This window comes from Rhinoraja longicauda, chromosome 15 (assembly GCF_053455715.1).
Source record: "Rhinoraja longicauda isolate Sanriku21f chromosome 15, sRhiLon1.1, whole genome shotgun sequence".
NCBI lineage: Eukaryota > Metazoa > Chordata > Chondrichthyes > Rajiformes > Arhynchobatidae > Rhinoraja > Rhinoraja longicauda.
The window spans coordinates 20,561,487-20,573,548 of record NC_135967.1 but is presented as its reverse complement, the minus strand read 5'-3'; the positions used below and the strand labels follow the sequence as shown (position 1 = coordinate 20,573,548).

The 12,062-nt window shown below is 45.0% G+C and overlaps 1 protein-coding gene across 8 annotated transcripts in view; it reads left to right on the top strand.

Moving 5' to 3' along the window:
• diaph2 (diaphanous-related formin 2) overlaps positions 1–12,062 on the top strand; it is a 448,875-nt gene that overhangs the window by 32,024 nt on the left and 404,789 nt on the right. For 5 of the 8 annotated variants that reach the window (XM_078412283.1, XM_078412287.1, XM_078412285.1 and 2 more), the window contains exons 2-3: positions 6,220–6,252; positions 8,249–8,425. The exons of 2 other annotated variants lie outside the window; for them this stretch is intronic. In XM_078412283.1, the coding sequence (XP_078268409.1) occupies positions 6,220–6,252; positions 8,249–8,425 (210 nt within the window). The remainder of the gene's footprint in view (positions 1–6,219; positions 6,253–8,248; positions 8,426–12,062) is intronic. One more of the 8 variants, XM_078412284.1, reaches the window with a different exon arrangement.

Sequence of the window (12,062 nt, the reverse complement as noted above, 5' to 3'; positions counted from 1 at the left end):
TAGGATCCCCCCAGGGCTGCGTCCTTAGCCCCCTACTGTACTCCCTGTACACACATGACTGGGGCCAGGTTCAGCTCAAACTCCATCATCAAGTTTGCTGATGACACTGTGGTGGTGGGCCGGATCTCCAACAACGATGAGAAGGCCTACCGGGAGGAGGTGGCTGATCTGGCACTCTGGTGTCAGGACAATAGCCTCCTCTTGAATGTCACTAAAACAAAGGAGCTGATTGTGGACTTCAGAAGGGCTAAACATCCAAGGACGTACACGCCACTGGAGATAAATGGGTCTATTGTGGATAGGGTGAGCAGTTTTAAATACTTGGGAGTCCGCATCACAGAGGATCTGACGTGGGCAACGCACATTGCCGCACTGGTGGGTAAGGCTAAGCAGCGCCTTTACCACCTTAGACAACTGAGGAAATTCAGAGTGTCTCTGAGGATCCTTCATTGCTTCTACTCTGGGGCTGTAGAGAGCATCCTGTCCGGCAACATTACAGTCTGGTTTGGGAACAGCTCTGCCCAGGACAGGATGGCCCTGCAGAGAGTAGTGCGTTCGGCAGAACACACCATGGGAACTACACTCGTCCCCCTGCAGGACCTATACATCAGGAGGTGCAGATCCAGAGCAAGCAAGATCATGAGGGACCCCTGCCACCCCAGTAACGGACTGTTCCAGATGCTACGATCAGGCAAACGCCTCCGCTGTCACGCTGCGAAAACGGAGAGGATGAGACGGAGCTTCTTCCCACAGGCCATCAGGACTGTCAACTTTTATAACCCCAGAGACTAAATTTTTGTCGACACTAATAGTAACTTATTAACTTTATTTATATGCTGTAACTGTAATTCTTTTTTGTGCACAACCCGCAGGCATTGCCACTTTCATTTCACTGCACATCGTGTATGTGTATGTGACAAATAAATTCGACTTGACTTGACTTGACTATGACTCTATAACGCTATCGGATAATAATTATGCATAATTATCTAGCCAAACTCAAATACAGTAGGTAAAGGGAAGACAGAGTGCAGAATATAATTCTCAGTATTGTAGTGCACTGGTTCTATGTACAAAGTCCAATGTCTGCAATGGAATAATGGCTAATCAGACAGCCCCCTCTTTTGGAAGGATTGTTTACAAGCCTGGTAATGGGATGAAGTTCTACCTGGGTCTAGTTTTCAGCTTCCATATCTTCTGCCCAATGGGCGTTGGAAGAAAGAATGACGGGTGGGAGAAGTATTTGATTTTATTGGCTGCTTTTCCAAGGCAGCATGAAGTGTATATGGAGTCAATGGTGGGAAATCTGGACAACATGCACAAATCTGCAATTTCTTGTAGTCTTGGGCAGAGCTGTTCCCCAATCAAGCTGTGATGCAATCTGTCAGTATGTTTTCTAAGCTGCATCTGTAGAAGTTTGCATGAGGATTTGGAGACCTGCCGAATTTCCTCCGTTTCCTGTGGAAGAAGAGGTATTAGTGCGCCTTGGTTGTTGTTTGAGCGTAGTTGGTCCATGACGGATCATCAGTAATCTTTACACCAAGGAACTTGAAGCGCTCGACCATTTCAACTTCGGCATCATTGATACTGATTGGCTTGTGATCATGAATAGGTCCAAATTATTAAAGGTAGAATTTCTCACTTTTGTAACCTGATGGCCTGGTGTCCTGGCGGTACTGGGATATTGATGATGTCGACGTTGGCCTGGCCCTGTGCAATGCCCTGTGCAGCTGCTGCTGGCTGCTTTTGTCGTTTTGCTCATGCAGCGTTTGCCTCATCTTTATTGTTCTCCTGCAACTGCAGGGCAGATGTTAAAAGAGATGTTAAAGTTCTGGACTTGTAACAAACAGACAACCACGCAAATAATCGATTTAAAAGCACAAAATGCTTTACTACTTTCACCAAGGTGGGAGTGGCAGAACCGCAGCAAGTATATCACTAGACTTGGCAGTCCCGAGCACCCACTCAAAGAATCAGCAGAATACAGTTTGTTTTTATCAATGAAGGTGACAATGCAGAGTCCACAAACAGATGTCTTTACCATATATGGAATTGTTTTTCTCTAAGTTAGCTGTCTGGGCTTAACTTTTGCAGTACACATTCCAGTGTTCTGCCACTAGCCACGTACACAGTTAAGGCAATTATCACGTTCTTGCAACTAGCCACACTTCCTTTAGTCAAGTATCTCTGCAAACAAGTTAGCTGCCTGGGCCTACCTTTTGCAGTTCACATTCTTTTAGCCACATTTTCTTTAGTCAAGTATCTCTGCAAGGCAAGGCTGGGTAGCCAACTTTATCAGAGAAACCTTCAATGCTGCCTCTTGCAACAGCCCCTTTGCTTCTCTGCACCAAGGTTACCAAGGCCTGCTTGAAGAACAGTATACATTTTCCTGATGTGACCACAAGACTTTCGGCGACATGAGAACTTGGAACAGTTAATGGAGAAGTCTTGAGGACAATCTATTACCTTCGAGAGGTGCTAGGCATCCTAAAGCGTATGAGGGTAGATACATTTCCTGGGCCAGATAAGATATGAGAGCATACTGGCCAGCTAGAGAAAAAATCTAGCATGGCAGGCTACTCTGGAAGGTTAGATTCAAGGTCAGTTTATTGTCACATGTACCAATTAAGGTACAGTTACCATACAACTATACTAAGTGGAAAGCAACAAGACACACAACCATATAAAAGTTAATATAAACATCCATCACAGTGGATTCCACATTCCTCATTGTGATGGAAGGCAATAAAGTTCAATCTTCCAGCTTCTTCCTCTTATTCTCCCACGGTCAGGGCAGTCAAACCATCCGCAGTCGGTGCGAACAAAGGCCCCGCAGCCGTCGATCGAAGCCCCCACCGGGGTGATCGAAACTCCCGTGTCGGCCTCTTCTTACCAGAGACCGCGGGCTTCACGATGTTAAAGTCCAGAGGCCTCCGCGGTTGGAACTTCAATCCCCGGCAAAGGGATCACAAACTCCGCGATGTTAAAGTGCCGCAGCCTCCCGTGGCTTGGAGCACCAGGTTGGTCTCCAGCAAAGGCCGCTAACTCCACGATGTTAGGCCGCAGAGGGGACGGAGAGACGAAACAGAAAAAAAATCGCATCTCCGTCGAGGTAAGAGATTGAAAACAAGTTTCCCCCAATCCCCACATAAAACAAACCAGGGAACACTAAAACATACTTTTCACACGTACTAAATATAACAAAAAGAAGAAAGGGCAGACAGACTGTTGGCGAGGCAGCCACTGCTGGTTCATAGATATTGTATGGGATCCAGGAAGAGCGAGCTGACTGGGTATAGAATTGACTGCATGGAAGGATGCAAAGGGTGGTGGCGGTAGATTGTTTTTCAGACTGGAGCCGTATGACTAGTGGTGTGCTTCAGTGATTGGTGCCGAGTTCATTGCTGTCTGTGCTTTGTTGATGATTTGGATGAGAATATGCAAGGCATGATGATTAAGTTGGCAGATGACACTAAAGTGGGTGGTATTGTAGATAGTGAAGATGGTTATCAAAAATTACAGCAGGATCTTGACCAGCTGTGCAAATGGAGTTGGGATTGACAAATAGTTTAATGCAAGTAAGTGTGAGGTGTGTTTTAGGAAGCCATAAGGGCAGGGTCTTGAATTGGTGAGCCCTGGGAAGTGTTGTGGAGCAAAGGGATCTTGGAGTTACGCGTACATACTTCCCTAAAAGTGGCTTTGACTCTGGCCTGAGCTACCGGGAGAGGTTAAGCAGGCTGGGACTTTATTGTTCAGAGTGCAGGAGGCTGAAGGGTGATCTTGTAGAGGTGTATAAAATCATGAGAGGAATAGATATAGAGAATTGAAGGAGCCTTTTACCCAGAATAGGGGAATCAAGAACCAGATGACATAGGTTTAAGGTGAGGGGGGAAGATTTAATGGGAATCTGAGGGGAAACTCTTACTCTCAGAAGGTGTATGAAATGAGCTGCCAGAGGAGGTTGTTAAGGCAGGTACTATGTGGCATTTACACCGATCAGCCAAAACATTATGACCACTGACAGGTGAAGTGAATAACATTGGTTATCTTGTTGCAATGGCACCTGTCAAGAGGTGGGATATATTATGCAGCAGGTAAACAGTCAGTTCTTGAAGTTGATGTGTTGGATGCAAGAGAAATGGGCAGGAGTAAAGACCTGAGCGACTTTGACAAGGGCCAAATTGTTATGGCCAGGTGACTGGGTCAGAGCATCTCTGAAATGGCAAGGCTTGTCGGGCAAGTACCGACAATGGTCCGAGGAGGGACAAACCACAAACCGGCGACAGGGTGTTGGGCGCCCAAGGCCCATCGATGCGCGAGAGCAACGAAGTCTATCCCGTCTGGTCCGAACCGACTGTGGGAAGCCGACAAGGGGGGAGGGAGTGTGATGCTCTAGGCAATGTTCTGCTGGGAAACCCTGGGTCCGGCCGTTCATGTGGATGTCAATTTGATACGTGTCACCTACCTAAACATCGTTGCAGACCAGGTACACCTCTTCATGGCAATGGCATTCCCTGATGGCAGTGACCTCTTTCCGCAGGATAATGCGCCCTGCCACACTGCACAAATTGTTTGGGAATGGTTTGAGGAACTTGATGAAGTGTTCACGGTGTTGCCCTGGCCTACAAATTCTCCAGATCTCGATCCGATTGAGCATCTGTGGGATGTGCTGGATCGACAAGTCTGATCCACAGCGGCTCCACCTCGCAACTTACAGGACATGAAGGATCTGCTGCTAATGTTTTGGTGCCAGATACCACAGGACACCTTCAGGGGTCTTGTAGAGTCTGTGCCTTAGCGGGTTGGCGCTGTTTTGGTGGCACAGGAGGATCAACAACATATTCGGCAGGTGGTCATAATGTTTTGGCTGATTGGTGTAAAAGACACATGGATTGGTACATGGATTGGAAAGGTTTTGAGGGCTATGGGCCAAATTTGGGCAAATAAGATTGGTTTAGATGGGGAATCCTGGTTGGCATGATAGAGTTGGGCCGAAGGGCCTGTTTTTGTGCTGTATGACTCTGAAGCTCCCCCAACTTGCAATCCTGAGTATTTTCTGTCCATTTGAGACATTTCTTTCTATGTTGATAAACACGGAAAAGCACTAATTCATTGGCTGAGGGGAAAGGTAGATGTAATGGAGAGGTGATTTATTTGTCAATGTCCAACTTGATGCTATGGGACCTTATTGGTGTCAGTTTTGGGAATTCCAAGGCTGTGTTTGTCTTGCCTGTTTGTTGTTGTATATCATTCTTAGATGGGTTTGGCCTGCTTGTAGAATGGCATGTATTTTGTAGGTGTGATGCATCAGGGCAGGCTTATAATAAGTTATCAGTCTGTGGGTATGGCAGTGACAGGTTGTTGTAAATGGCAGTCAGCCCCCATTGAGCATGGGAGCAATTTTGCTGTATTTGAATTTGTTGCCCAGATGATTAGAGGTTTCTGATGTCCTTTTTTTCCTGCTTTCATGCAATAGATACTGTTCAACTGGCCCATTTCCAAGGGCAGTTAAGAGTGTGTCATACACTGTTGGTCTGGAGTTAATATCGTCCATACAAGGGAAGGATGCCAAATATCCTTCCTGAAGGGCCAGTGAATCAGATGGGTTTTAATGATCCTGACATTTTGTTGTCACCATCACTAATACATAAAGTAAATCCAGATCAGTTTAGAATTTGGGTTGCAAAGCTAGTCTATTGTAATTTGAATTTGTGAACCTTGTCCATGCCATTTGACTATTATTAATGTATCTTAATAGTTATATCTTCTGCTTGTTGTAGATATGAGAATGATCTGATCTAACTATTTCACTAATATATTCAGCTTGAAATGTTTGTGTAGTTCTGTGTCACAGTTTTCCTTTAGAGTGGATTATAATTACAGACTGGTAGTTTTCTGATATTAAAATGTTTCAATATTGCTCTGTGCAATATCACTGACATTTACTTTTGAACACACAATGCTTCAGGTTGCTTTACAAAATTTTGCCCGGGTTTCAATCCAAGTTTGGAGTTCCTAGTACAAGAAAGTTCTGAAATGCAAAATGTCACAGTTGATTTAAAATTATTTTGGTTTTGTATTTTCTAGGTCTGGACTCTCAACAACTTGCCTTTTTTTTCAATAATACTACTCCACTGTTTTAGAAGCTTCATGCACTGGTTGGTTATATTTTACAGCTGTGGGTGATGTGTTTTCTTTTTTCTTCTCTGCCTTCTACAGAATCTTAACATAAAAACTTTGGCGGATGATGTGGTAAGCCTGTTCTGGAATCTACCTTGTATGTGCCTAAATCGCTAAATCATGCATGCAAAAAATTCTAGGTTTTAACATTCCTTCTCAATAGGCATTAGTTATCTGCTTTAGATATGGCTTGTTGCTAATTAGAAAAGTTGTAATGCATTTCCTTAGTATTACCTTCAGTGCTATAAACCAGTTCTCAGCATACTAATCAAATGTAATTAACAGTCTATGGACCTGGAATAGTGGGGATTTTTTGAACAGTTCATGCTTGAAATTCTGTTTTGATCATCTTTATATACAAGGTGAAGAATCAAGTAATGGTTCCCAAAACATCTTTTAAAAAGATGGAGGAGAGTCTGGTTTGCGTGATGGAGAACCAAAAATACTTTAAGAAATTTCAATAATTGATTGCAGTCTATGCGGTATTGTAGAACAAGTTTGCTTTGTTCGTATTTGTTCTAGATTAATTTGAGCTGGCCCATCTAAGCCCATCTATCCCTTTCAGAAACTTTAGTATTGTGGTTACTGGCCAACTGGGTGCTAATTTTCCATTTTTATGCCTAAAATTGCTAAGGCTTTCAAACTTAACATGATAAACTATAGTTGCAGTCGAAACCTGACAACTGCAGAAGTGGTAATGAACTGGCTATTAAAGCACATTGCATTAAACAGAAAAGTTCTTGGAATATTGAAACTAGTCAATAGATATAATTTTTTCCAGATTTACCACTTTGCAGATTTGGAAAATTTGTGATAAAAAGATTGGTTGTGTGTATCTAGTCATTTTTTTGTATCAATTAAAATATAATGTGAGGCTTTAAGATATTCTGAGCTTGGATTCTTGAATTGTGATGTTAGAAGCATATTGTTCCATGGATTTTCTAATGAATGAAAATATGTTTTATATTGAACTGAATTGGTGAGCAAAAACTCAACTACTAGGCACTTTGAAACTGATCATGATTAAGCCACTCAAAAGTAACCTTGCTGGAGCAGCAGTTAGTGCTACTGCCTGAGTTTCCAAAGACCCATGTTCAATTCTAATCTCATTGCCTGAGGAGCTTGCTCATTCTCGCTGCAACTGCATGAGTTTCCTCTTGGTGGTGTTTTCTACTCACAACCCAAGATTTGGTGGTAGATTAATTGGTCTACTGTAATTTGACCCTTGGCAAGTAGTCAAAGAAGAAATTGGTAGACGCGAGTGATGAAGTTGCCATGGTGATAGGGAAATGTATCTGATTGGGTTGCTCTACCAGGAGCAGGCATGGATTTGGTGGATCAAATAGTATACTGCATTGTAAGTACATTAATATTTTGAAGTTCCCTTAATTAATTTGCACTTTATGTTCTAACTATGCATGCAAACTGACAGGGCACTTTTGTAGCATTTTATTATTGTCATATGGCACAGTTACTTTTTCATAATGCATGTCTCAGATGAATTTATCAATAAAAATCACTTGGAACTTTAACCAGTTGAATATATCAAACGTTTTAATCTATTTTGAATTGTGCTTTTCTTCCTATCGTTAAGGTTCCCCATGATCACCTTTTTAAAAAACTGTCAGGCAACCTACCTTTTTATGTTTGTATTCATATCTTTTAATTGGATAGTGCAGGAAATTGAGCTTTCAGGTGAGTTCTAATTTGATTTCCAACAAATTATTGTAAAAGTAGACCTAGTTAAGGAACTCGTCAATTATATCAAAAGCAACTGAAGACAGTGACCGAATACAAATTCACTGAAGGTCCTTAGCAGTCAAGGTACAGTTACTTATGATTTTGGAAAGTTGTTTTGATTTTAAGTCTGAGTTTAAAAAGGAATTATTTTTCCAAAAAATGTAACTGGATACTGTGACAATTTTACTGCTTTGTCAACGAATGAAGCTTGTGCTATCAGTGCTTAAATACATATGATTTCATATGTGTTTATAATGGAGTATTTTAAGGAACCATGAACAGAGAACAACGTGTAGAATTAAAGTTTGAATACATTTTATTTTAACAGCGTGACAGATTGACCAGTTTTCGAAAGTCAACTGCAAAGAAAGAAAAACCTCACATACAGCATCCAACTGACCCCCAAGCGGTTATGTGCGACTTGCCTTTAGCACAACCTGTGTTTGAAGAATGTTTCATGAATCTTTCCGAGAAGGAGATTTTGGACCTCTTTGAGAAAATGATGGTAAGAACTGAGATTTGGGGAAGGGGGTTGAGGGCTGGAATTTGGCCCCATATAAATTCCATTATTTCCAAGTCTTCCATTCAAATGGTTTTAGGTGTTTCCAAGTCCAAGTAAATAGACTGTAAATTTGTGAGTATGTTTATGCCCTTGAAACTATGTTTCCTATTAATCAAAATATCAGATTTGTTTTGTTTTTTGAACTTGCAACCATTTATTAAAGTTGGCTGCTTTGCCCTCTTTTCCAACCTGGGAAAAATACAATACAATACAATATCCTTTATTGTCATTGTACAAGTACAACGAGATTTTGAATGTCGCTTCTAGATCGATGCTATCAAATCAAATATATAAATAAATCACGGCGAAAATGAACAACAAAAGGGGGAGGGGGGCGAAAGGATAAGAAAAAGGGGGAACAAGGTAAAGTGCAAAAAAAAGGTTCATGGAGGGGTCAGTTATGCCAGATGACCCTGGGGGCAGAGACAGATCATGGCGAGCTCTCAGCAGGACCGATTCAGAGCAGCTATAGCTCTAGGGATAAAGCTGTTCTGACTGAAGGTTCTGACTGAGCCCAATTTATACCTCGCATAATGTTTTAAACGTTGATCAGGACTCCTGTCTGCATCTGATACTCCAGAGAAAACAATCCAAGTTTATCCACCCTCTCGTCATTAGTTAATATCATCTAAACCAGGCAGCATCTTGGTAAACCTCTTCTGCACTCTCTTCAGTGCTGGCACATCTTTTCGGTAATTGAGGCACCAGGAACTGCACACAAAACTAAGCAATGTGACTTAGTGCACCAGTCCATGTCCTGACTGATAAAGACAAGCATATCATGTTTTTTTTTGCCATATTTATCAACTTTCATGGTTCTACCATAAGGCAGTACTTATTTTGTGTCGTCGTCCACCTGGCACGACACCTTTGCAAGTACATTTCATGGTACTCCGTCTTGTCGTCTTTTAAGTATAAGGTCAGGGGGGGGGGGGCGAGTTTTTATGGAAGACTAGACCGTGGACCTGTTGGGCTCATTCTTCGTAGAGGGGGGATAGGGAACGGGAGAGGGTGGCACTCACCTCGGCCCCATGGAGCCAACGCTGCAGCCAGAGCGAGCTGCGGACCCAAAGCCACTCCTGTATTGGTCTAGCAGCCTCACCACCCCCCCCCCCCCCCACTCACCCACTCAATCTCCCTTATCCCCCCCCCCCCCCCACTCACCCACTCCATCCCTCCTACTCCACCCCCACTCCCATGTGGGACCCAGACCAATCGGGCGTCGAGCGGGAGGTCGGAGCCAATCATTCAACCCGACGTGGGGATGCGGGCCAATCGGTTGTCGAGCAGGAGGTCGTAGCCAATCAATGGACCCCACGTGGGGGTGAGCAGCAGTATCAAATTAGGACTTGCCAGCGACCAATCAGAGCGGGGAGCGTTGTCGCTCCCCCCACGTGGGATCTGGACCAATCGGGCGTCGAGCGGGAGTTCGGAGCCAATCAATAGACCCCACGTGGGGGTGAACAGCAGGGGCAAATCAGGACACGCCGGTGACCAATCGGAGCAAGGAGCGCCGGCGCTCTTCCCACGTGGGACCCGGGCCTATCGGGCGTCGACCGTGAGGTCGGAGCTGAACATAAAATGACACCCCTCCCCCAACTGCGCATGCATCGGAGCGGAATACAACATGGCAACCCTCCCCCAACTGCTCACGTGCCGGACCTGAACACAAAATGGCAACCCTCCCCTAACTGCGCAAGCGCGGATGCGACAGCCATCCTTTGGGCCTAAAGCTCCCCTGCATCGGTGTAGCACCTTCCCCTCCCCCACTCCATCCCCACCTCCCCCCTCAATCATCCCCCCTCCTCCATCCCCACTCACCCACTCCATCCCCCTCCACCCCCCCACTCACCCACTCCAACCCCCCTCCCTCCCCACCACTCACCCACTTCATCCCCTCTCCCCTCCACTCCCACGCTCACTACCCCCACCCCATTCCCCCCATCCCCCTCCTGCTCTCCTGCATTTGTGTAGCACCTTCCCCTCCCCCACTCCATCTCCACCTCCCCAACTCACTTCATTAACCCTCCCCCACTCCATCCCCCCTCTCTCTCCCTCCATACCCACTCCATCCCCTTTCCCCTTGGTCCCCCCCCCCTTTCCGCCCCACCCCCACTCGTCTCCTCCTCCCCATCCCACTCCCCTCCCGGGCGGGGAATGTGTCTGATCCGTGGAACTGTTGGTGCCGAAAGCCAATTACTTGTGCCCCCCCGTGCGTGCAGCGCTGACCGGAGGCGATCTGCGGGGAACGACGGAGAGCGGAGAGGCAGCGCTGATCGGTGGTGGGCGACGGCCATCTTATTAGACCCTCTGGCGCCATGCTGCACCACTGGAGGAAGGTCAGGCGCGAGGCATGCCAGGACGGGCGGCGGTCTCTCCGCTGATCCTCTGGGGGGGAGGGGGGCAAGCGCATTTGTTAAAGTCAGCCCCCCACCCCCCATTGGCCGCCACTCCCATAACTCTGGCAGGTCTCATCCCCGGCGGTCATTGTAGCCCCTCTCCTCCCTCATTGGCCGTCACTCGGGCGGGTGCTATTGTGACGTCAATGCTGAACATGGGCAAGGTAAGTGGAAAAATGAATTTTTAAACTTTATTACTGCGCTGTCGCCGGAGCTGAACTGGCAAGTCTTGATCATATCAACGGGTCCCAACTGCGTAGGTGCGGACTCGGACTTCCCATTGTGACTTCATACGCGGGTGACGGCTAAAGGGAGAAAAAAGTGATTTTTTAAACTTTAAAAAGAGATTATGAAAGATTAAAAAGTGAGTTAAAAAACAAAACCTTTATTCCACCCCCAGGACAATGGTGAGTAAGGTCAGCCTAAAATTGTTACGCTATCGTGTACCGTTTTGGCTGTGTCAAGCCCCAAAAAATATACAATTTATAAAACACACAAACAAACAGAGTTTTAGTAATATTTAGATTTAGATATTAGATATATAGACAAAAAGATAGATAGATAGATATAGATGTACAGGGCACGTTTTGTTTTAAGAGTAGTGCGGGCCTGGAAATCATTGCCGGGGTGGTGTTGACAGCAGATTTGAAAGAGGTATTTAAGAAGCTTTTGGATAGTCACATGGAAGTGCATGGAATAAGGGGAAACGGATCACGTATAGGCAGATGAGACCAGTTTAACATTGCATCATGTTCGATGCAAATATTGTGGGCCGCAGTTCCTGTTCCTGTGCAATATACTATTATGTCTAACTATTTATTCACAAAATGCTGGAGTAACTCAGCAGGCCAGGCAGCATCTCGGGAGAGAAGGAATGGGTGACGTTTTGGGTCGAGACCCTTCCTCAGACCCTTCCTCAGTCTAACTATGCATGTGTGCACTTTGGGTAATAAATGCTGACCGTGTCCATGTATCTTATAAATTGAAAAAAGCTGACCCAGGAAATAGGCACACCGTGAGTTAGGCAATGCAGTGGATTTGCTTTGTGGGCACATCACATGAATGTGAATTCAGATCATGGATTAGAGGATTAGAGGTGGGGGTGATAGTGTTCTCCAGCAAGAATGTGATGTTTTGTATCAGTATAGATTGCAAGTAGATAGGAATCAATGTACAGGTGG